The sequence below is a fragment of the Ornithorhynchus anatinus genome, chromosome 12 (genome assembly GCF_004115215.2).
Source record: "Ornithorhynchus anatinus isolate Pmale09 chromosome 12, mOrnAna1.pri.v4, whole genome shotgun sequence".
In the NCBI taxonomy this organism is placed as follows: domain Eukaryota; kingdom Metazoa; phylum Chordata; class Mammalia; order Monotremata; family Ornithorhynchidae; genus Ornithorhynchus; species Ornithorhynchus anatinus.
In genome coordinates this window covers 17,882,069-17,908,977 of record NC_041739.1, presented here as the reverse complement: position 1 = coordinate 17,908,977, position 26,909 = coordinate 17,882,069, and the positions used below count along the sequence as shown (strand labels likewise).

The following is a 26,909-nucleotide window of genomic DNA, read 5'->3' as shown; positions in this document are numbered from 1 at the left end:
TCTGCTCCTGAGTTATTAATCTAGCTTCCTAAAAGTAGTAGTTCATCACTCAAATCCACAATGTATCTCCCTTTACATTCAAAATACAAACTTTAGGATAGTGCTGGTGTTTGTTATCTTTAAAGCTATTAGCTATCTGTATGCACTGTATGTGTTTTATGTGCTGCATATTCTCACAGATCAGGGTAAGAATTATTCATTTTTTTTCCAAAAATTTAAATAGAGTACCATCAAGAAGAATTGAAACAAATATTGGGTTGAAGCTTACCCACCTTTCGATGGATAGAAAACTTCTACTTGATAGTAGTATCAATTTTAAAGCCTGTTTCCTTCATAAATATCAAACCTATGCCTCTGTCTCAATTATGCATCCAGCCAACATTAAAAGAATATAAACTTTTAGCAATTTATTTGGTTTACTGTCAAAATTATGTGTCTCTGTGTAACAGGATCATTACCAAAGAGTAAAAACAGGAAGACCAAAGTTCAACAGAAAAATAATTGTGAATCTGTATTTATGAATATATTTTTATTCATTAAACTTTTAACAATGATTTGCTTCGATGGTTTCCAAGCACAGCCACTGGTTTACATTTTCTACTACATATGCCTGTACAACATAGTAAATCTTGGATTCCCCAAAAGATTGAAGGGAGGTGATGGTAGTAATAGTGTGAGGTGGCAATATGTTAGTTTATCATAGCACTCAAATTAAATCTCAAACATGGACCGATCGCAACATAACGTCACCAACAAATGCCTTGTACATAGTTGCAGGAAGAAAGACTTAGTCTTTGCCCTTTTCAGGTCCTTCTGCAAGAAGCAGGCCTTATTTACAGGCACAATGTTGTTACATTACACTCCTGCTCTTGCAACTGAAAAACAAATATTTTTAGACTGAAATCAAAAAGATGATTTTAGGGGGCTGCCAATCTCCCGGAGCAGTAACTCCGATGAATATCTTCGCTTTTAAGCTGGAGTGTAGATTACATAAATACACACCATATGTACACTGAAAAAAATCCCCAAAACTATTCACAAAAGGAACGCTAAATAACCAAGCAATGCTTCATAAAGTAAAAAGACAGGAGGCATATTATAGCATTTCAGAGTCTTAGAACAAACTCAAAACTGAAAACATAAAATGAGGTGGAAAATACGTGCCCTTTCGATGATGTCATATAATGACAGTGAGACTGAAGATAGTTTTTTATCAAATACACTAAGTTATTAAAATTACAACCTCTGTCATTTTCCAGGTAGACCTTCAGAACTACTTATTGGCTGAATGATATTATAAAGTTCAGGAGGCAATGTCTAATAAAAAAAAATTAGCCACTGATAATTGATTACCTGAATATACAATATGGTTGATTGTACCAAGAGAGGGCCCTGGAAACATGAAGACTCTCTTCATATGAAACTTCAAGCCCCTAAACAATGGATATGTAACAGTGAAAGTCATTTTAGATCCTAGTGATAACTAAAGTTGATGTGCACACTGTGGACCCAGGATCTGTGAACACTGAGGAAGTAGGGAAGAAAGATATGGAGCTATTTTCTGTTTTATGCATGGGCTGATATGAGTGTGCCTTTCCAACTGTGAGATTTCTTTTCCATCACCTTGCTTCACCATTCCCAGCACCTAAGAGTCCTAAGGGAAAATATTTGGGAAAAGAGAACAGAGAAAAGATCAGCACCTTTGGAATTTTCTATATTGTGGTTCTAAAGAGACAGATCTTCAAGGGGTGGCTTTTGTCCTGCAGTGCACAAATTGCCTTTTATTATAAAGGTGACTTTTGACCTTTGTTTTTGAGTTCAATTTACTTGTCACAAATACATATGCTAATCTCTTGCTATGAGTACAATATTTCAAATTAGAATATATACCTGGTTCAAATTGCTCAACTCAAACACCACCTATATAAATATGAAGTCTTCAGAGTTGTGAAAAACAATTCTTTTTTTCCCCCTTCTGTCAGCTGACTCTTGAGACTGAATGCATCTTGAAGTGAACTTAATCCCAAAGAATAAAATGTAGGAACTATTGCTGACCTAAGTAGACACATGCAGAATGTTCATGTGGTGCAGATTTTAATTCTCTCTGGGACTCTTAATACTTCCTCCATGTGGTGCCTAACTTCTGACATCAAAAGGAGCCTAGAATTCAAAAAAAGGCTCAAAGGACTAGAGAGAGAAACAAGAATGCCAGAAAATGGAGGTCTGATTTTAGCTGAGGAGTGTTTAATCTTTCTTTCCCAGAAATAATTATGCTCAGAAATCAATATGTATCTAGAGAGATCAGAGGGACATTAAGAAAACTCACAATCACTCTTTTAAAACTAGAGCATCATTAGCTTCAGTTTCACTAATGATCACTCCCCAAAATAACACCGAACAATTATGAGCATGCTCAACTCCTGGCAGATTGGAGTATTTTCATTTCTAGATTCATTCATGTAGTATTTCTTGTGGGCCCAGTCCTGGGCCTTGTGCTAACCACTAGTGAAGCCCAATTCTTGAGCCGCTACATTAAACACATGAAACCTCAAGTAGGCTAACCAGATCTAGTTCAGTTTTTTGTAAATTTTTCAATGAATAGAGAGCACATTCTCTTTCACTTTTCCGCACAATACGCCATACCCCATGCATTTCATAAATCACCCACTACTTTCTCTTTTGTTGAAATTTTATTTATACTCTTAAACAGCATCATAGCTAGTGAGAAATAAAAGTGTTATTCTCAAAACCTTACTGCTTAAAAATTGCAGGAAATCATAGCTATTACAACACTGAGGCTTATTAGACTATCAGCTCTCTTAAGGATGAACTGTGGTTGGTCACAGTGAGTGACTGGTCCAACGCACTATGAAGGCATGAAATGTATTATCGTTTTATCTTCATCTTACACAGATAATCTTGCAAAAGCACAGACATGCTTCTCCTCCCAAATGATCATTATTGCTTTATTTGGTGACTGAGGACATTTTGGAAATTCAGAGTCCAAAAATAAACTATCATATTAAGCATTTTACAAGCAAAATACTTTACTGTTTTCCTCCAAATGGTGGAATAAGTGAATCACGTAGAAGATATACTGTACATAAGGAAAAAAAAAACCAAAACCAAAAAAAAAAACCCAAAAAACCCAAAACTGTAGTTCATATCACTGAACAGAGTTAAAACCTTGGAACCAAGTAACTTTTATAACCGCTTATCACTGAGAAGCTATTGACCTTGACAATAAATACACTGTGTTAAGTAGTATACTTTTTCTGAAACGTGTTAATTTTGCTTTCCTGTGTTGATTCATATTTTCCTGTGGTTAAGAAACAAAAGGACCATAAAGCAGGAACTAAATTAGGTCCATCTTTGAAATGAAATGAAAATAAAGAAAAGTGATTTGGATACTGATTTCCAATTTTTCTTATCTCCAGTATCATGAAGCGTGAGGTTTCATCTGCTTTCAAGACTCTTTACTCAACCACTCTAAACAAAAACAACTGAACGAAATGGGCTACCCTCAGAATGACTGCATCTCTTTTCCTCTAGCTGTACATAACTCTGGTTTAAAATCTCCCAGGCTAAAAACTAGTTGATTTAGGTTGTAATAAAAAAGAATATTAAATACCTTTGGTAAAAATAGATATATTTAACAAGATTAGACAAGCAAATAGTTATATTGTCAAAGGGAGAGTATAAAAATGTACACAATAAAACGAACAAACCAACTCATAGATTGGAGCAAGAATAAGGCCACTGTTCTTTTCAAGGTTTGTCTCTTCTGAATCATGTGTGTTGTCCAGTCTGCTTTTCCAAATGGCAGAAATTTTACTGAGGATAGAACAATCCAGTCTTTCCTACCAGTATCGGACAAACTGACTTTTAATTCATAACGACATAGTTCTTGGGATTTGGATAGTTGAGCATAGGAGAAAATATACAAATATTTTCCAGATGGTGCACTCCATGGGCCAGGTGTACGGAGCTTTAGATTTAGGGCAGCCAGAAGGATTAGGGCTTTAGTGGAGCGGTAATTGTTCTACACTAGCAAATTTTACCCATGGAATGCCAAGGAAACAAACAAAAAAAACACAGAGAATTAGGTAGATACATTGGATCTATCTACCTAGGTAGCTAGCTATTTAAAGCCCTTAATGATTGGTAACATTTTCCTATCCTTTTACTGGGCCTCCTCACAACAAGCTGTTGCACAACTCAGAATCCTCTTTTGGACCTCACTGGAAATCCTGACGGTGGAAGATCCTCAAAGCAAACAACTGAGATTACAGAGGGAGATAATGCACAAGGCCCACAACAGAATCAGCCAGTGATTGAACGCGCTTTGAAATGGAAAAAGGCAGCACACTAAGTTACATTTATCCTTCAGTACTGCCTTTGCAAACACAGTCACACTCCTCATGGTGTTCCAGATGTACATCTATCAGTGATTTGTGCAATCCTCGCCCACCGATTCTTGGCTTTAATTGAAGAACCTGAAAGAGAACAAGCGAAGTCACCCTTTAAATTACTCAGACATTTTGACCTCAATATACAGAATGTCTGAAGTACTGAACTAAAACGTAGGAAATCCACCAAAAGAAACTCGATCGCTCATGAGCTGAGGTTCCTCAATTACCCCACCCATTAATTTTTGTTGGCTATACTCCATTCCTTCTACAACCAATCAACTGTATTTATTAAGTGCTTATTATGTGTAGAGCACTGTATTACGCTCTTGGGAGAGTACAACCTAACAGTAGACACACACCCTGCCCACAAGAACCTTAACAGTCTAGAGGGGGAGTTTTCAGATACTCTGCAGAGACAGGAGCTTCAGTCAAAACAAATTTTACTGCAACTGGTATTTTTGAGGGGATCAGGAATAATTATGCCATCAAACTTCAATGTTAAATATTGACGGGTAACACTCTTAGGAGAGTCTATGAAACTACCAATGATATCGAAAATTTGGCCACAACAATACCTTGATCCTGCAAAGAGTTATGAAGAGGGTTTGGGGTTGCGGATACAGGGATCAAAGTTGATAGTATGGCAAGCTCTGGGGGAGCATAATGGGTGAACCATATGCCTGTGCTTTATAAAACGACCAGATCATTGAGTCACAATCATTTGGTTCCTTAAGAATGAAAGTTTGGAGGGGGAAGCAACGGAGAGTGTCCTAGAAAGGCTGCAGAATGTTGTTCCTTCTCACTAATATGAACTGCCAATACTGCTTCAGAGCTTTTGAGTCTATACTATTTTGTCTGAGACGAGCAATGCAATTTAAGATTTTGAGAATTATATACAACATCCCCTAAAACTGCTGAGTCTGCAAAATTGAACTTTCACAAGAAAGCACATGCTTATCTTGTGACACTTTCCACATGAATGCTAAGGATGAGAAATACATTCAAAGAAAGTACACCTCACTCATAACTTCTGGCCATTTCAGAAGCTGGACCTCAGCCAGTCTTTATTGAGGTTTGGAAATACATTAGCAAGCATGTTTTTCATTTCCAGTTTCCAATCAGGGCTAGAAGTGGAAATGCATTTTAAAACTAAGTAAATTCCATTCTTAGGGGATTTCCTCATGTGCAAAACTGATACTCAATCAAACTCAAAGATGTTAGAAAACAGGGATCTTTAATGTTCTGTGCATTATGTCTTAATTTGATTTAGAAATGTATTTCTCTAAAAATAACATTTGATAATTTCTTTTAGTTGAAAATACTAGGCCAGATTTTCCTTTTCAAAGCTATCCCATTTTTTTAGGATGACAAAGTGAAATCTCAAACACAGTGGTTTAGCACAGAAAACTGCCACAGGAAACCTTGAGCTTTAATAATGCTCTTAGAATTGTTAATCATTGGATACTGGCAGAAACTGGGGGAGCATAATATATAAACACGTCTTCCTTCCTTCCTTACATGATCATACTATCCCCTAGCTAGAAAGCTCCGAGATACTGGCTGAAATGATCTATTCAACATATTATGCATATGGATCAAACTTTTTTATTTCTCTCTCTCCAAAAAGGGGTGATTAAAGAAGTATTCAGGTTACAGATATAGGTTTATCCTGACACCACAAGAAAAAGATGATTGATTACCTAAAGTTTTTCTCTGCTAGGATAAAGGCATCACTTGTATGCAACAAGGCCCTTGGCTCACCCAAATGGATGAAAGCCTTTCAGAAGTGTCCAACTTTTCAGATAAATAATACAATAATAATAATAATTACGGTATTTGTTAAGTGCTTACTATGCGCCAAGCATGGTTCTAGGCACTGGACCATATACTGACTGTCAAACTGCATTTACTGTTGATACTTTTTCTTATTGGAAAAGGTTAAGTCAAGTATTTGGAGTTGGCCAATAAAGATGTTATAATCTAGAATATAATAACGCTTTTTATACTATAACACTATTGGGCCATGAAGTCTCTCAAAAGTCAATGCACAAGACTTCCAAATCTAAGAAAGAACCATCTAAATGTTTCTGAAATGAAACATTCTTACTTGATAATAATAATAGTAATAACAATTATTATATCATGATAGTCATTGTTAAGTGTGTCAAGCACTGTACGAAGCACTGGGGTATATAAAATTCAATTAGAAAGAACACAGTTCCTGTCCCACAGTCTCAACAGGAGGGATAACAAGTATCAAATTTCCATTTTACAGATGAGGAAACTGAGGCACAGAGAAGTTAAGTAACTTGTCCAAGGACATTCAGCTGGCAGGTGGTTGAGCTGGAATTAAAATCGTAGTCTCCTGATCTCCAGACCTATGCTTTTTCCATTTGGCCACACCACAGATTGACTGTTTTAAGGAAGTTTCAATTACTAAAGTAACTGAAACATCTCAAATATAAATCCTGGCAGATATGGATCATATCATATCATATCCATTATTCATTTATATTAATGTCTGGCTGCCCCCTAAACTCTAAGCTCATTGTGGACAGGGAATACGCCAAATAACTCTGTTATAGGCAGAGCACTTAGTACCGTGCTCTGCACATAGTAAGGGCTCAATAAATACCATTGACTGATTGATTAATTTTCCTACTTTATGTTTGTGTGAATGTGTTACATTATTGTTTCCCCTTGGCCACAAAATAACAAAAACTGAGAATGAAGAGAAAACTATGTACATACCTCATGATACTTTTTGGTGATTTTGGTTGGGATACATTGGCATTCATTACAGTTATGTTGACAGCAGGCACAGTTTCCCCCACAGCGTTTCACCAACAGACAACTGGGCCAGTAAATTAAATCAGTTCTCTTAAGCTCCTCCCGCAGGGACACAGAGAAGTTGCGAGGCGTACAGCTGTAAAGCCGCACCTCCTCTTTGAGAAGGTTCAGATCCACCACTGAATGATACGAAAGAAACCACAAACACATAAATGCTCATGATGTGGGTATGAATATGCCACTCTAACCCGATGCAATGAATTTCTTTTTCAAAGAAAGCCAGTTATTGTCATGAACAATATCACTTTAACAGTGTCCCTTCTCTTTGAAACTGAGTTGCACTGTTTTTCAGCAAAACACGGCTAAGGAGAACTTTCTGCCTATTTCATTCTTAACAAAGCTCCACTGTGACAGAAAAGCTAATAAATAGAATGTCGTTGTACAATATTAAAAGCACGATCAAAATATTCTATAGTAACTAACTGGAAACTTTAAGAAGAAATCTAGGATTATATCTCAAATCCCACTGAAATGTAGTCCAGGAAACTTTGAGATTGAATACAGTACATAAAAAGATGACTGAGAAAAAATTAGGATCCTCCTTTAAAACAGGATACATGTGATTAAAGTGAAGAATTTATAAGAATGTAAAAAAATGTGTTCTTAATTTTCCTTGATTCTAGCAATAGAGTTTTGAATAAAAAGCAGCAAAATAACTGTAGGAAAGCTAACAATTTCTAAATGCATAGTAGCCTCCGTTAGACTCTTCACTTTACTCCTTTTTAATTGACAGACTAATTAATGACCATTGTTTTTATTATTTTGGCAAGTTAGTTAACTGCATTGTGCTTTCTTCTCTTAGAAGAGTTCTTACTTGTAAATACCAAACAAAACACCCTTTCAACAAATTGCCAAGTGTCTTTTGAAAGAACCATTGTACTTTATAGTTGCATTAGTAAGATTATACCCCAAGTAAAATATCATTAAATATAAGTTACATGATCATGGGAATTAATGAGAGGATGTCCTTCTATGAACTTTTCCAAAAAGACAAGGAAAAAAAAGGAAAATATTGAAAAAATTCATTACAGACACCACATTTTCTTTAAAACTATTTCTTAAATGCCGCACTCCAATTCAACACATGAAAATGAATTAAAATGTAAATCTGCAGCAACTGGAAGGGCATATGTATCCAACTATGCTTAGTGGTTGCTTTTGTTGAATGTTGCACATAATCTAACTGTGAAGGTAGTCTCTGGTCTTGATTGAGGAAAAACAGACTTGACCTCATGGCCACTTGCTGATTTTATGAATGATCAAATGATTCCCTCCATGCCAAAAGAAGCCTATTTAAGTTATCTTAAAAAAACAAAATAAGAGTAGTCACCAAAGAAGATTACACAATAACGGCCAATTAAATGATATAGTCGGCTGTTATCCATGCCAATAGCTGGCTTAGAAGGCCAGTGAGGCAAGGATTTACAGACCTCGTTGGCCATACTGCTTCACTCATCTTAAATTTCCTTTTGAGTAGAAAATACTAGTGGCTACATTTCAAGTCTTCAGATTATTTTATTTTGGAAATGCTCTTATTAATGTAAAACCAACATTTTAAAGATTTAAATGCAACTGTGATCATTTTCTTTCCTTATGGTATGATAACGTATTCAAGACAGTCAGATCTGCAGTAATGTGTACTTTCCTTATGTGATTTTGATATTGACATGTTAGATGTTTGTCATAAGAAAATTTGGTGTAGGAAGAATTGTGCATATGCACGTGTCTTTGGACAAAGCATGATGCTGCTATACTTAGCTTCTACTTCAGCAATACTATACCTTATCAGTATTTTGATTTTGAAATTTCTAGTATTTTAATGTAGAAAAATAATGAATGGCAAGATTATTCAAGTGGTTTGTTCATGTAGGAAGTAATGATTTGTACTAAAATATCAGTCAAGGTGATATCTTCAAACTATTTACATTCTAATCCAAAATTTCCATTGACTCAATGATAACTTGGTTTTTCCATAACACATGGGCCTTCAAATACAAAACCACCATTTTGAAACAGAACTGACTGTATAAGAAACAAATTACTTGCATGAAAATATGTATAAATCTTTAATTTTACTCAAATCTTGAAATGATATCTTCTGGTTTTAGAAGCTTAACAACATACCTAAAAATGGTATTAGGATAGAAGATACACTCATGTCATTCCCTCTTTTTCCTCTCTTTTTTTGCTCTCTTCCTCTGTCTCCCTTTTTCTTCCTCTTTTCCTACCTGACTTTTCAGATTGATAGTCATGTTCCAGTATCTCTTATTTTCTTTGCCTCCATGAGAATTGCTGATTTGGACTCAAAACATATTATTTTCATTTAGAAAAAAATAAAAAACAAAACTCTGTGGCAAAATAGTCCAATGTTTATCTAATGACAATAACTTCTCTGAAGTGTGAATGAAGCTCTTAGTTTGCAGAGAATAGTCATCTACCATAAATGGATTTTAACACACTGTTTTCATGAAACCACAAAAGTGAATGTATATATTTCCTTTAAAATGTTTACTTAACCACAATAAAAGGTTAGATAGATTTCCCAAGTGAACTAAACTATGATACCTGCTATGATGTGAAAATTTAAACACTCTTTCAACTAGGCTTCCACTCATTTATCATGTTTGACACAACAGTCAAAAGCCCTTTTTAAGCAGTGACTGAGTCTCACTTGGAAACTATGCTATGTTTTCTTCAGTAGCAAGGTATGAATGAAAACCACTGAACCAGGGAAAGGAGTGGGAAAAAAAGGAACAGAAAATCTCAATGTAGATTCCAGTTGGTTTAAATAAAAATATGGATTATAAACCCTTCACAGAATATCGGACAGACTGGTTCCCACTTCCAAATCATTAAAGACACACAGGCATCAAACTTTTTTTTTTTTAACATTTCACCACAAATTGCTAGTACAAATCCTCAAAAGATCCTCAATAGAACCTAGGATCTGGGTAAGAATGACTTTATTTTGATCAGGAAACTTTTTGGTTGCATGATTTCAATCTCAGGACCCTATAATTTCATGGAAACATAAGCATCAAGGGATTTGATAAGGCACCAATTTAATGATCACTGAAGTCAAATATTTTCATCCAATTCTCCATCTTCCATAAACACCTTCTAGGATACAATAATTAATGTGACTGACTACCTCTGACCCAGCAAGTTCCTATGATATGAATGAACTCAAGGGGTTGAAGGCATTGAAGGTGAAACTAAAGATCATAGGTTTAAAGCTATTAAACCATGCTTCTGGCTTATAATTCCTTCCTCCTGACCCCAGATCCACATTCTGGAGCAATACTGCTAGCTAACAGTTCCATCAGCGTCGGGACAACGGAACATATTTTCAGCTCAAAACTATCATCCTCAGTAATGAAATCTGAGGGTGGTCTTTTTAAGATGAATGTGGTAACACTGTGTGATCTGTTTATTCACAAGAAAATCCAACGCAATGTCTAATTAGGAGTCTTTAAAATATCTAGTCTTCATTACTTTGTAGGATGACAGTCATGTAGGGAATTGGATTTGTCTATACAGATGTTATCCCACACCTGCATTTTAGTTTACGTAAGGTTCCAAAAATATACACTTCTTTTATCACACCTACTGTACACTTAAAATGTTAATGCATTTGGCAAACTGCAAAGCACTTCAATTTGGAAAGTGCTAAATGAATATTTGAAAGATCTGGTTTAGGGCTTCAAGTTTTTAAAGGCACACTACCCTCTGGCCATATCTTCAGTTAACTCACTGTGTATATGAGTATATAGCTAAAGTAATACAAAAGCGGCTGTCAGGGTCAGCTGTCACAAAAGTAGATTTGAGTTAAGAAAGCTCCTCCCCACTCCACCTTCTGGAAGATCTAAATGATGATCTACTGCAAATTTACTAGCTTAGAACTATTAGTTCAAGTGTCAATTATGCTTACAAATTTTCATTTTCTGGTACCAATATGGAAGAGAAGGGAAGTGAATACTGAATCCAGACATATGCCACAAAGCAACTGTATCTGGAACAGAATTGGAAGCCAGGCACTTAAACACCAATTTCATATACCAACAAAAGGAAATCCTCCAATTAAATTTAAGTTCTATACTTGGACAAGCCTGACATGAGTTGACAATTTTGGATCACCTCAATAAGGGAAAATACCTGGGCAACTGTCAACACTATATAGCATAGGGATAGGGTTTCCTTATAGTCTAGTTTGGAAGAATTGAGCTGATGGTCTGCTCAATTTCTGATAAAGTTATAGACATTTCTGTTGAACACAGAAATGCTTCAGCTTTGCAAAAGAAACAAATCACTGAAACGAGAGGGGATGACATGTCATGGTATCTCTTCCATCTTCCTACCAAGGAAGGATTGTACAAACAACAATATTTCTGACACTACCACTCCCCAAATGAAAGCTTTTTCGTTAATTTTCATCTCCTTCCAAAACCACAGTGGCCATTTTACTGAGATAAGCAGTAAGTTATGAAGATACAAAAATTCTTAATTGGTGTAAAATGAAAAATAAGGACTTTAGACTCATAAACTGCTCCCAATTTGGCAGCTATTCACTATATTGCTAGTTGGAGACCGCTAAGTATTATTTCTCTCTCTCTCTCACTCACACACACACACACACACACACCCTCTCACACTCTTTTATAAACCCTGTCAGGAAGGAGATGAGAAGTTCTAAATTAAGGTGATTATACTGCAACTGCAAATTTTCCTAATGCTTTGGCCAGCTAGTTTGCAACACTATGAGAACCTCTTTTTAATGTTTTCCTGCTTCCTGTTTGACTTCACACTCTTGCACTTCTCAGGTGGGACTAGACCTTAAATTAAAAAAAAAAAAAGGAAAAAAGAAAGCTTGTGCCTGCCTCCTAATCTACACTGTATTAATTCATCATTACCCTGTTAAACTTTTCCTTTTTAATGAATGTACGTTTTAAGAAGTGCTGTATTAATAACACTGGAAAGTGATGACTAATTTTAATATCCACAGCCATATTAGTTATCTTATATTATCATTCTACCCTTTGGGAACAATTCAAATGAATGGTAGGTGATTTTAAACGATAGAATGAAAGCCGAAAAGCATGTCTTTAAGTAGTACTGTTTATGGACGAAAAGAAAAGCAGCTACCTCTTGATTTCCTTCCAAGGGTGAAGGCCTTTCCAAGAATATGCCACGTTGGCCTATATAAGTCTTCCAAGTCCAGTTGCCATCGGTCTGGCTCTAGGTACCGGATCAGTTCTTCCACAGTACTGAAGGCGGCGACGGCATTGTTAAGTAAGTCCAGTGGCAAAGTTGAAGGTGTTAGTGCAGAAGGGCTTACGGCTTCTGTATGCTGCTGTAAATGACATGAAAGATATAGGGACTTATATGAATAAATGAAATCCCCATCGAAGCAACCATTTTGAATCAGAGCTGGTAACCTCCGACAACGTGCTTTTAATTCCGATGAAGGTCTTGCATCCAAATGGGCTCCAAAAGGAGTTAAACAATACACTGATTTCCCTACCATGCAAAGAGCTGCTGTCTTACAAAAATCTCAGCTGAAGGAAAACCCACAATGCGATAGCCTACCCATTCCGACGACACATGAACACACACGGTTTCTCTGAAAATCTGACACGCTGAACCCACAAAGGCCCATCCAGTCTGAAGGACATTTCCTAATCGTACTAGCCAAAGCATGTACCGAAACCATGTATCATGGCAGAATTGAGTGCACTATGTTAAACCAAACTAGATTATTTTTAATTCGATGATATATGGAATTTATGGACAACCTAAAGCAATGAGAAATGGGGATTAGCGATACACAAACTAAATTTTTTTTAAAAAAACTCAAAATCATGTCAATCAATGCCCAATCTACAATTGTAAAGCAATAATAATAATACCACTATTACAACTAATAATGATGATGGTATTTATTGAGCACTTTATCTTGTGACAAACACAATGTTGAGCGCTGGGTGTAAAAACAAGGTAATTAATTCAAGCACAGTCACTGTCCCACTGGCCTCAGAATCCACAGGTCAGGGAGAATGGGTAATTTCATCCTCATTTTACAAATGATGGAAACTGAAGCCCAGAGAAGTTATACTACTTGATGAGGGTCACACAGACAAATGGTTGAACTGGGATTAGAAAGCGCATCTCTGGAATCCCTGTGCTGTGTTCTTTCCACCAGTTACAGTCCTCCCTAATCATAATGGCCTTGTTGAAAATTTGTATTTATCAAAACTGTAATCAACCAACAAATGGTATTTAATGAGCAATTACTGTAGAGCACTGTACTAATCACTTGAGAGTTTACCACAGTACACATGATCCTTGTCATTAGTGTCTAGTGGGATAGAAAGGCATCAAAATAAATTACAGGAGGGGAAACCACCAAGTACAAGGACATGTACATAAGTGCTGAGGAGGTGGGAATGTGGTGAATTCCACAGTGCTTAGGGGATAAGTACTCAAAAAGGTAATTCAGAAGAGAGGGAAAATAGGGTGGGGAGGTGAGAAATTAGCCAGGGAAGAGATACCAAATACTGTTAAATTAGAAAAACGAAATTTAAGAAAAATCTGAAAATGAGTAAAATCCCCAAGAACATCATGGTATAAAGAAAGTCACACTATTGGGAAGTTGTCCTTTTCAGATATTTAGAAAGGTCAAACAAAAAGCATCCTCTGTTCAGGCTTCAAAAAAAGTGTCCAACAAAAACAAAATTGCTTTTCCAGGATTTACCGTATTTCCTTCAGCCAGATGGCTTATAAACACAACCTCAGCTTCCTGTTGCTTTTTGTTCTGGCCCATAATTGGCGAGAATCTTCCAGTCCCTCTGCATATCAAGCCTCTGATTTTATTCTTTTTTTCTAGGCACACCTTGATGATTGGAACTAGTCTTTTAAAATATTTCTCACTTGTTTCTCTCAAGTGACAGGTTCACAGTGTGGCCAACCTCACTCAGGTTGTATACTTTCTCACAAGATGGGCAGTCATTGATGCCATGACTTAAGTATTTTTTTTTATTATCACCTCTAGGGAAAATAAAATGCAGCTGAATAATTTTATACATTAACTTCTTTAAAGGGACAAGGAATCAGGGCTATAAATGAATCACTTTATTATTAGACCTAGCCCTACTGAACAGTAATCTTAGGTTATAGCACTGTGTTGGGCATCAAGAAATTACATAATGAGGAGCAAAGGTCAAGCATATGGAAAATATTCATACGTTGTGCATTTACCACTAGGTCACATAATGAAACAGTTTGCTTTAGGAAAAATAGTAGTCATGAATGGATGATTTGTATGCTTCAAGTAAGTAGTTTATCATGCTCATTGGTGGAAATACCAAAGCAAAATAAATGGGCCTTTCTGACTCAAGCTCCTGGATCTATTTGGTATTCAGAACTGCTCTAATGGTTGGGCGCATCATTCAAGGATAAGATGTCAAATGAAAAATACAAAATGGGTTCATATTCAATGTATAATGGACAGCCACTGGAGTCCTGAAGCTTAAAACTGTTTAAACACATCAGCGACAAGTACTGTTAGCCCTCCTAGAACATGTGTTTCCAAGACACATATATCAATTAGTTCATGGGTATAAAGCCTGCAGGATGCAGGATGCAGGATTATACATTATATAATGCTACCTCGATAGAAATCCATACCATTTAAACTATTTGAATAGATTTTCAAAAAAATATCAGGGATTTGTCACATAAACTGCTTCATGCAATTTAAGAAATCTACATCACAAAACCTAATGAAAGGAAGCCACTGCTTCTATTTAAGGATTCCCATATGACTGCCCTACCCCACCCATCCACTAAGCTGGAGGAAAGACCATACTCATTCATTTTATAAAGTTCCTCTTTTCTAAGGAGTCAAAAGGAATCAAGGCAAAAGGAGTGAGGAAGTAGATAGAGGAGGAAATGGGAAGTTGCTTCTAACTCCATTTTCATTATACCATAGCCTGCTCCCTCTAGCAAACACCCACTGATTAACTCAGCTGAGTCTACAAACCTTCCTATGTGTCCTATTTTCTCCTATTCCATTTTTGCTAGTTGTTCTAAATTTATTTTTACATGTAAAACTATTCAAAAAACCTTCTTGCTAAAATTGGCTAGTGAGGCACAGAAATGTGAAGACAACTTCCCTAATTAAACCCGCACTGCACATTAAAGTTTCAATTTCGTGTCTTTTTTCCAAACGGAAAAATGAGGTAATTTTGATTCCTCTAGATGCTCTGCCCAATCCAAAGCCTTTATAAAAAGATATCAGGATATATACAGAGACATGACCTGGAGGGATCAGAGATCTCATTTTGACCTTTTAAGACATGATCCTTCTCTCAAGGTCACACCTGGAGAGTTTCCAATATTCTACTAGTCTCGACTATGAGAGGGAGAGTCAAGCAGAAGCATTTCCATTCCTAGCTTGGGGAGGAGCTAACGAGTGGAAGGCAAACTCTGCTACAAGTCAAAACTCACCTGTACAGGGCAGCAGTGGCATGGGAGAGAGTCAAGGGCGGAGACTCTAGTTTACTTTATGGAGGGAGGCAAAGGTAAACCACTTCTGCATTTTTACCAAGAAAACTCTAAGGATACGGTACCAGAACGACTGCAGATGGAGGTGGGGTGTTCTGGGAGAGATGTGTCTATGGCGTCGCTATGGGTCAGAGACGACTCGACAGCATAAGACAAGACAAGATGTGATCAATAATTCAGGGGCAGAAATACAAGTTTCAGGAGATTTGAGTTCCTCAACTCTCCCTGCAGGAAGTGCAGTTAGTCCTGAGTGGTAATTGACTACAACACACCTCAAGGCCTAATCAAACCCTATTATTATAAGAAGGAGAGGGAAAATATTTTATATTACTTCTCCAAAAGTAGGGAAGCCCTAAATTGAATGTGGTCTCTAAAATGTTGCTTTTATTGGAAAATGGTTCATCCCTTCATTCCCCTTTACCATATCAGTGTGGATGTTACTTGTCTTCTGTTTCTGCAAATCAGCTCAGTGGTCACATTTCTTTCCTACATCTCTCCTTTTAAAGGCCTTTGCAGAAGTTGAGGAGATGCCAAACACATAGGCACCAAGAGAGCAAAGGCGACAGAGATGAAAGAGAAACGGTGCCCGAGACACAGAAAAACAAACAAAAAGCACAAACACTGGTATTTCTTCTGCACTGAATTTTCCTGATCTTGGACTTTCCGCCTCATATCTAGCCATATTCATTTATTTATTCACTTTGAATGGTATTCACTGAGGGTTTACTATGTGCCAGGTATGGTACTAAAAGCTGAGGTAGATACAAGATAATCAGGTTGAACACAATGCAGGTCCTACATGGGGCTCCTAGTCTTAATCCCCATTTTTCAGATGAGTAACTGAGGCAGAGAGAAATACCTTCTGATGTTCGGCTTCCAGGTGGAAACAAAGGAGAGAAACTGAATGCCTGAACTGTCAGAAGGCTGTATCCAGAGACTTTATGTTTGTAAAAGTTTGAACTGTGATTTGCAAGTGAGATATCTTAATGGCCAAACCAACCCAAAAAAACCTCTCACTTGATTTCAAGGTAAGGCACTGCAATACATGTTCAAGGGAAGGGCGAAATCCCAAAGCAAAAAAATATCTTATTAACCAAAACTTTACAAATGTGACACATTCATGAGGAAACTGAAGTAAAAGTGAAACTTAAAATCCAGCTATTCTAAATTCTAATTCTAAATCAAATTCTAAAAACCCATTCCAATAGAGCAACCTAGAGGGTAAAAAATTATCAGGAAGAAGCATAGAGAAAAAGTGCTTACCTAAGCCCTACAAAAAGTCACACACAGATCTTTATCATCCTCCTGTCCCCCCATTCAAACCAAGACTTTATGGGAAAGACAATTCAAAGCTAATCTGAATTAGTGATAGGATTCACATGATCCAACAAATCTGAGCAGTGAATTTGTGTTCAAAGGACATTTTCTACCAGACTTCAAACACATATAGAAACTCTCTGTATACAATCTTTATCTGGATACCTTATTACATGATCAATCAAGAACCAGCCTTATTCTCATTTTTAGTGGAGGAGCGATCTGTATAGTCAAAAGAAAGATCAAGATTTTCACTTACCAGAACTTGGTAGAAGAAAACAAAGGCTTTTTGTCTGAAACCACAAACACAACTGAACAGGTGAAAGACGTATGCTGATGGATAACAGAGGGTTTTATTAGGTTAGCACCACATACAAAGTTAAAGGAAGACCAATTTGTGTCTGCTATTATGAATGAAAAGAAAAAGAAAACAGACCCTTGCAATCACAAAAATTAACCAAAATACAGCCTTGAATTCATCTTCATGGCAATAGATTTGCCTGTAAGGATATCCTGTCTAGCTAATGCCTTTTCCAATGCTTTTTCTTCAAATCAGCATTTGGCATTTTTAAACCTTCTATGCCTACCTTAAAACGTTCTCTTCACTTAGTATCAGTTCCCAGTTTCCTCAAAAAAAAGAGAGCTTATCATATTATACTTGAATAAATGTTGCTTTCAGAAAAGAAGTAGTTATCTCTAAAAAGTAATTCTTGCCTATGAGAATTTTTTGGTTGAGGCAAGTATAAAGATATCCCCTTTAAAATGAATCTTCCTTAGACAAAAACACATACAACAAAAGAAAGTTTACCTTGGGTATCATAGCAACAGCTACAAAATATTTTGGCCCCACGAAGATTTATGCTACAGTTTCTTAGCCAACCTCATAGAGCACATTTTAAACTGATAAGAAGCCTTTCACCTCATGCATACCTAACAGAAGGGTTAGGAATGCAGATTAGGTTTTATTGTTGCAGTTAAAGTTAATCCAGGAGGTGAAAAAAAAGAATGCTTACTATTGTGTAACACCACCTCCTGAAGGTGTATCTAATCTTATTTATGTTATGTCAGGCTACTATACTGTACATGAATCTGTATTTTACACGGCATTTGAGAAGCAGACAGGGCATGCAGACACAAATGCCTGCCAGGAACAACTGACAGTAGATTCTACAAAGATACAAATATGCTTTGGAACAATTCATTTAAACATGGTTCGTTGTCCTCCTCCATCATTTCTTTAGAAAAAGCTTTCCAAAGAAATGATCTGTATTATGATTTAAAATGTTTTCTTAGGCCAATATAGAAAAGCAAAATTCAGGAAGCCAAATTCAGATCCCAGCTGTTTTAAAACCTCTATGGGAAAATGCAAGTTCTGAATGGGTGAGGAAAGAATCCTAGGTAGCATAACTCATTATAAATGGTGAAACCTGATTGTTAATGGTGCCATGCTTTTTAATTTGGAAGATTTTGTTCTGAAAAGAAATGAAACAGATATAAAATATAACACATCTGCATAATTCCTGGGGTGATTGTTCATTACAAAAAGCCATCATGTGAAATAACCACTGTGATGTTTTACTTTTGTTTGTATTCTCCCAAGGGCTTATTACAGCATGCTGCATGTAAGTGCTCAATAAATATGACAATGAAAAAGATAGTCATTAAGGGCTATTTTAGCTTTCCTCATAAAGCATTAAAATAATATAGGAAATACATTCAAAGTTAATGGGATCAGTATTAGCAGTAACACTCTACCTTGGCCCAAATAAGGCCAAGATGGATATCAACTTCATTATACTTTGATCTGCACAATGGATTGTTTGTACAAATGCCACTACACAAACTTCAACCCATCTTTATTTCTAGAAGCTATCAGAATAAACAGCCACAGTTAGAACGAAGGTATGACATTACCTCCCATTAATTTTCTTTGTAAATTTAACCAATGACATTATCCGATAAGGCATGAAAAATAAAACAAAAGCATAATTTTGTCTCTATCCAATGGTATCTGGTTTTAGTTGTTATATTGTCAAAGGATATAATAGATCTGGACAGAGGAGAACAACCAAAATAATAAATGAGTGGGAGAAGTTCCCACATGAGCACAGAGTGAAAGGTAATTGAAAAGAACAATACCCTGAACAACTGACTGGCCTGTGATTTTTGTTTAGGAGTGGGATGAAGGGACATCCCATGATAGCATGACATTTGCTTGAATTGGTTTTCCAACAGTGATAACGGTGGCAAAGAGCCACCACATTCTCTTGCTCCATTTCCCAGTGACCAGTGACAGGTATTGCAAGATGGATGTTAGGGTGCATTCTGTGGCTCAAAGCACAGAATATTCCTGGGTGGCCTTTGCAGCAGGACACATTGCCATGCTCATAACTGCATTTGACACCTTTGTTAGATATGGCTCTTCCACCCACCATTTAAACAATTAGGATCTTTATTTTAAATTAAAGTAACAGACTTTCAGCTTCTTACCAGAAGCTTTAGAAAACTGAGCTGGTAGGGAAGCAAGTGAATTTACAGGCAGCACTTTATGGTAGAAGGGTTGCAGGTTTTATTGAAATGTGTAAGGAAAAACAGCAATAAGAGGACAACTGAAGTTGGAAATTCAGGGGTCCATGAAGGCACTTGTCCCCAAGAGAATGTTATAGCTCTATTATAGAAATTCTGATTTCCGTTTCTCCCCTAGAGTCTGAAGAAAAAGCTCTATCACCCAGGATCTGGGTGGGAGGATGCCATTACCTTGGCCATCTTAAAGAGGGCTGCTCTGACACTGCCAACCTTCTCTCACCACTTCAACTTCTCTGACAGTGTCTCCTGAAGCAGCCATCTCACTGGCTTACTCTCTAGTGCTGTTCTGGTTTCTACAGGTAGGAACAAAATATTGAGCTGACGGCCTCATTGGACTGGCCCAAGAATAACAATAATTGTGATATTTGTTAAGCACTTACTATAGGACAAGCACCATACTGAGTGCTGGGATAGATGCACGATAATTAGATAATTAGATAATTAGTCTCTGTCCCAGGTGAAGCTCATACTCTAAGAAGGGACAAATTGATGAAGAAATTTAGACACAAAAAATAAGAGACTTGCCCAAAATGAAAGCAGGAAAACTGTGGAGTTGGGAGAATTAGAACCCATATCTTCTGACAGCCAATCCTATACTCTATTAGGCCATGCTGTTCTTTTGTCATTTCCAAATGAATTATATTCCCTTTTTTTTCACCTAGATTTTGAAGCTCCACAGGTAGAAAGTCAACGCTAAATCATTATATATGTCCTCAGAAAGTGTGATATTTTCCTTTTTGGGCAAAATTACTTCATGCAATGACAGAGAACAGCTGGCAGGAAATAAAGAAAAAGACTACTGACCTATCTTTGTAAACACAAGTCTCTATATTACTACCCGATCCAGAAGCCCCAGAATGTCCTTTGACTATGGGGGATGTGGTCAACCACAATTAGAGGGTTTCACTTTAGCAATATTTTTAAATGACTCCTTTGAATCAAACTATGTGATGTTCCCCAAAGCTGAAACAACATTTAACAGCTGCAAGTGTTTGAAGAGAGATACCACATGACTTTTGGATTACACTTTGGTGGGCTTGGGTTTTATAGCTAAGAGATGACCAGTAGCATGTAATGTCAAACAGGAAGCATATTAGCCAAGAACAAACACAAATAATAATAAGAAAATTCCAACCTCCCGTGGCTATTTGTTACCCTGTTAAGTTCCTGAAATCCATACTAGCACATATTCTTAATGTGTTCTGAATTGCTCCCTTAATATTTAGCAATACAATAAATCAATCCGATAGTATTTATTGAATGCTTAGTCGGTGCAGAACTAAACTAAGTTCTTAGGAAGAGCTTGTAGTCAAAATCCTGTAACCGAATCTGCTTTGAAAGCAGATGTTCGCTGATGACAGTGCTGAGAAGACTCGTAACCTTGGAGTTTCAAGTTTGAAATTAAATGGAGAAAGTCTGATTTACCCCGGTTATTTTTCTGAGGATCCAGAAAGCAAGCAAATGATGCCCCCCTAAACAAAGTATAGTTTTTTCCTCAAATGTGTGTGGGGCTGGGGTTTCCAAGTGCTTAGAGGATACACACCCAACTTCACAGCTGATGCAGAGGAGAGAGCTTTCTGCCCTCCCCAGAATCCTCAGGCAGTGAACCAACTCCTCCTGGATGGAAATGTCACCCTGGCTTTCTAGAAAGCTGCAGAGGCAAGGCTCTGGAAAGCCTTAACTTTAAGACAAACCAATATGTATTTCAGAAGAAGCATCAGCTACTTCAAGCATATGTGACAGAGACTGCATTCTAAGTCATCCTGGCTGAAAAGTTGCTCCCTAGATGTAACCGTGATGCTTATGGTGACTGGCACTTACAGACCATCACCAGCTTTCAGGTCATTGGCCCCCAAACCAACAGAGCAGAAACCCAGTTCTGCCAGAACACTAGCATTGCCATGTGTTTTGTCTAGAAGGTTATTATGGAATTAAGGAAAGTCTATCAAACAATACAAGGTTGTTTTTATTTAGGATGTCACCCTATGGCACCAAGTGGATTGTGATCAAGTGTGCCTACTTGCAACATCACGCACAGAGTTTTCTTTAACACGGGGTACAAGTAAAACAAATTCCTTCCCCATACTTTAATTGTAATAGGTGCTCAGAGAAGGTGAGGCATAGCTGGGTGGAAAAGGAAGAGAGGAAGAGAAGAGGGAAAGGAAGTCAGTGGGAGGACAAATATTGGGAGATGATCAATGATTTAAATCAGTTGTTTAGCACTTTTTCCTTGCCCATCTGGACCTTGGTTGATTTGCAACAGGTTAAGGTCCCCAAATTCTATTATCATTGGCCTCTCACTCCGGTACTAGAATTCCTTTTCGTTCACTAAGATGAAGCTTAAAACCCAATCCTTGATTCTTGTGGAGGCTGTGGCAAACAGAGAGACTCCTGAGCTTCCAGTGGCAGCTCCCATGAAGGACACAGATGTTGGGTATTGAAAACAGGATTCTCACAAAGGCCTAAATGAAACCACCATAAGAAACCTCAGGCAGTGGAGTGGTGGCAGGTACCATCCATACATCTGCCCTGAAGAGTCAGGGTACCTGGAATGAAAAATGGATTCACATTTTAGAACACCTACTTTCCATGGAAAAAAAGAGGATCTTTACAACTAAAAAAAATACAAGGCTCCGAGCTATGGCTTTTTATAGAGAGCAGAGACAGAATTCCTCCCACTTTTGCACAGATGAGTGGGTGGCTTTACATGCTCTTTTCCCTTCTCAGACAGCCCCTCAAAGGACCCATGTCCCAGGAAAGGAACAGATCAAACACAGCAAGTGTGACCCCATGATGGTCTTTGGCAGAGTGCTCATGGCCTCTTGGGGATTCCCGGCCCAGATTTCAGTCAAGAGTGAGGCTCTCAGCAGTATCAATCAAGCATGTTTAAAATTGCAGCCAGCAAGAAAGCACATTCTCACAGGTCATTAGTGGAAGATTTAGATCATTCTATCTTTTTTCACCACACTGCTTAATATGTACAATTTCAGGAGGGCATACGCCAACTCGCATGAAGATCTTCAGACCAGCTCAGATTTACTACGATTGATAGGGAAGGTGGCTACAAATTACATGTACAGATTACAACGGTGGTTACTCCCACATATATGTATGAGTTTCAGGCCAATCCACATCCATCCCACTGCTCCCTCAGAAGGCCAGGGAGAAAGTCTGCCCAAGGAAGCTTTTGGGGGAGGGGAAGAGGAGAAGGAAAAGGAGGAGAAAGAAGCTGACAGAGCTGAGATCCCTAAACATTCTGTCTATCCCCCTTCCCTCCTCCAAACTTCCTTGGGTCAGCTCTTCACAGCCTGCTGTGGCTGCTGCTGACAGGGTCAAAACACTGACTCAGTGGTTCCTCTCTTCCAGACCACTGCTGACCCATCATTTGACAGATTTGGCCCTTATACTTGTTTAAACTAATTTATGATGCTTTATTTTTAGATGATTCTTTTAAAGGAATAATTTCACAAGAGGTCAGGAGCCTTCACCAAAGCTATCGTTCAAAGAATCTCAGATGAGTAACAATTTTATAGTTAAAATCTATTAAAAAATGAAGCAGCATGACCTCACGGAAAGAGAACGGGCTTGGGAGTCAGAGAAACTAGTTCTAATCCTGGCTCTGCCTCAGAGGACCAAAGTTCTAATCCCAGCTCTGCCACTTCCTGCTTTGTGACCTTGGGTGATTCACTTAAATTATCTGCGCTTCCGTTTCCTCATTTATAAAACGGAGATTCAGTACCTGTTTTCTCTCTCCTTGAGACTGTGAACTCCATGTGGGAGGTAGACTATGTGCATCTGATTTTCTTGTATATACCCCAGTGCTTTGTCCAGTGCTTGGCAAATAGTGAGCCCTTTACAACTGTTATTACTATAAAGGAGAAAGTAGCAAATATGGGACTTAACCATCTTTTGCCAAAAAAACTACACTTTATAAAATAGCTTCCTCATCTAAATTTCTTTCCTATTCATTGAAACCCTGAGCACTAGTAGCCATCTGATGATTTTATGTAAAATGAATCAAAATGAGTAACCAGCAGTACCAACAAAAATGTGGATGTATACGCTCTGATTAACTGTGGTTACAGCATGGGATGCGGCTATTTACAACCTAGGAAGTAATTACTTGGGTATTTTTTGGTTTAAACTCAGAATCATATAATCTATGACATTCTGTTCACCCCTTCCCTCTGATATCTAATACATGGAATGATCCTTCAGTAACTTTGTAAAATGACTTCACAATGATGACCTTTTAAACACTGTTCAAGTTTTATAAATCCAAAGCTGAAACCTCAAGTTATTTATTGCATGTGCTTTCCAGATTGAGAAACGCTAGCCAACTGTTAGCTTTTCCTTTTAATCAAATGCAGAAAGAAAAGAGAGAAGCTCTCTAAATCTTAAATGGTTCTCCAAGAAAATAAATCTCAAAGATTCAACTAAATGGTGATGTCATCCAAACTGACAGTAATTCGTAAAATCTTCTTTTGAAAACTCCAGTATATTTTTGTTTGAAATATACAAATCTCTGGGTAGTTTCTGAAAATGCTTATGCAAACAGCAGCGTGAAACTTAGGTTTTATATGAAACAACTGAATCAGTTACAATAAAAAGGAAATATGGACTGAGGAAACTACAAGAAGCCTTGAAATTACCATTGCTAAATGAACAAACACAAGATTGTGAATGCTTTCCTTTGGCTTCCATAGATTTCCAAAGCACCCTTTAAAATTGAAAAGCGCAATTCTGGCATCCACATATGGGAAAATGAGCCTTATCACAATCCTTTATGGACTGTCATTTAGGGACACACGTTGGTATTGACAGTGAATCATGCAGTAAAATGACTAATGTTCTCAGCATTTAGCACCATTTGTGGGCATGGCTGAGACCAAGAGGGGCCAGTTGTAAGTAAGCACTGATTCTGGCCTAAGTGTGAAAGTTCTCATTCAAATTCATTTCTGACATCTTGCTTTAAGCTTCTGAAAGAGGCTCCGAGAACAGAGTGCAACTGGAGGCAACTCAACCACCAGTTCCTAGGGACACAGGGAAGGAAAGAGGTTTACGTCAGCTTCAAACTGAAAAAGAGTGATTGGATGAAAGGAGTTTGTTTTATCTTCAGCGGCCAAGGGTGCTCTGTTGATTCCCCCAAGAGATCCAGGCAGGAGAAGGGTTCCTGAGTAGCAAAGCTAGTTAGAAGAACCACAGGTGCTTTCATAAAGTATACTCAGCTCTCCAGGAATGCAGGGATTACATATCTAGGATACTCACATTAAGAAAAAATTCACAACATAGCATTCGCACCTTGATTGAAGCTACACTTGCAATCATCAAGTCACAATCTATTCTGACAGATGTTGGAAGAATGTTCCCTAACTCACCCATAGAGATCTATGCAAAAATACATAATGAAAACATATATACTGGGAATACTGATGGTAAAGAGAGGAGTACAAATCATTCCTTAATGTGACAAATAGGTTCTGATTCTCTGTTTCGGTAATTTGAAACAGTTAGATAAATGTAAACAACTCATTTTAAGAGTTAAAGACAAGAATTGGTAATTGTTTTGTGTCAGAGTTATTTCACTCTATCCTCATATAAATGTACTAAGTGCCTACAAATTCTGTGTTGTCTTTGCTCTCAATGAATTTATAATCTAGAACAGACAACATCGTTAACATCAATGGGATTTTTGTAAATCTACTCAGTCCAAAGTATTGGTTGATGAGAATTTCAAAAGAATAATCCATGGTCTTTGCTCTTGAAATGCTTCCTAATAGAGTGATCACAAGAACTTGATCATTCAATTAAACAAATGTCTAGAAGCACAAATATCTGAAAACATTCCTATAAAGATCAGGCATTTGGAGTAAGTGTGAATAGAGAATTTCTTTTGGTAAAATTCAGAGGGAAGGGACATGGTTGAAGAGGCGAGAACATTCCAACAGGGAGGACTGGCATGAGTGATTGCTTCAAGTGCTCTGGATGGGTAGGGAGAAGGGTCATATTCAGAAGATTCTGGGAAGGGTTTCCCAGGCCAACATAAAAGCATAAACTGAAGGGTGGACCGTAGTGCTTAGTATAGTGCCTCACACAAAGAAAGCACTTAAATACCATTTGGAAAAAGAGTGGTGATTTGATAGGCTCACTGAAGCTCACTGCCAAGAGTTTTAATTTGTTTTCAAGCAGCAATAGAATGTCCTTGTAAGGGTTTGAGCCGGGGAGAGGTATGGTTTAGTGAATTTTGGGAAAGATCATTTTTGCTGCTAATTCTAGCATTGAGGAAAGGAAGGAGGCAGGAAAGCCAATAAGGAAGGTTTTACAATATTCCAAATTTGAGGTGATTGTGGCTTTCACAAAGGTTTTGACAGGAGGAAGAGTAAGGAAAAGATACATGAGATTTTGCTTCAGAATAACTGGCAGGACTTACTGAAACATTGAGCACTGGGGATGAATGCGAGAAAGGAAACAAAAACAGATTAAATTTTGAGTATGCAATCAGGTGGGACTGTGATACTGATATTGGTGATACACAGCTAGGAGGGAGGAAGGAATTTAGGAAGAAAGTTCACATTCAAAATCTCTTCTTCTAGACAGAAAGTTCCTTGTTGGCAAGGATCACGTCTACCAAATCTTTTGAATTGCATTTTCTGAAGCACTTAGCACAGTTAAGCACTCAATAAAGCCCATCGATTGACTGGTATTAATTTTGAGATACTGGTGGCACAATTAAGCAGAGATGTCCTAAAGGCAAGTGGAAATATGATAATTGAGAAAAGATGAGTAGTCACAGCTGAAGACTTTAGATTTGGAAATCATTTTTGTCAAGGTGGTAGCTGAACTCATTCAATTGGATAATCTTCCTAAAAGATGGGATTATATGGCCAAAAGAGTAAAGAATGCCAAACAAAGTGACAGCCATAAAGGGTTTTATGAAGAAGTGGAGGCAAAGGGGATGGAGTGGAAACAATTATGGATTAATGGACTAAGGCTTCCTATACTCACTCTATCATGATTCTGCTAATGCCACTGATTCCAGTTCAGCAGTTGCATAATTTCTGGTACATGTGATTTTTACTCACATTTAAGACTCCAAATTGTTCATGTCAAGCAGCATGTCCTAGCGGAAAGAGCAAGGGGCTAGGAATCAGAATACCTATGTTCTAATCCCTCCTCCAGCAC

At 37.5% G+C, this 26,909-nt stretch overlaps 1 protein-coding gene across 4 annotated transcripts in view; it reads right to left on the bottom strand.

The window, feature by feature from the left end:
- Nucleotides 1-508: 508 nt before the first annotated feature.
- PDGFC (platelet derived growth factor C) overlaps nucleotides 509-26,909 on the bottom strand; it is a 172,661-nt gene continuing 146,260 nt past the window's right edge. For 3 of the 4 annotated variants that reach the window (XM_029076783.2, XM_029076785.1, XM_007673057.3), the window contains exons 5-7: nucleotides 12,405-12,612; nucleotides 7,164-7,381; nucleotides 509-4,496 (exon numbers count right to left, since the gene is read on the bottom strand). In XM_029076783.2, the coding sequence (XP_028932616.1) occupies nucleotides 4,380-4,496; nucleotides 7,164-7,381; nucleotides 12,405-12,612 (543 nt within the window). In that variant the 3' untranslated portion in view covers nucleotides 509-4,379. The remainder of the gene's footprint in view (nucleotides 4,497-7,163; nucleotides 7,382-12,404; nucleotides 12,613-26,909) is intronic. The other variant, XM_029076784.2, reaches the window with a different exon arrangement.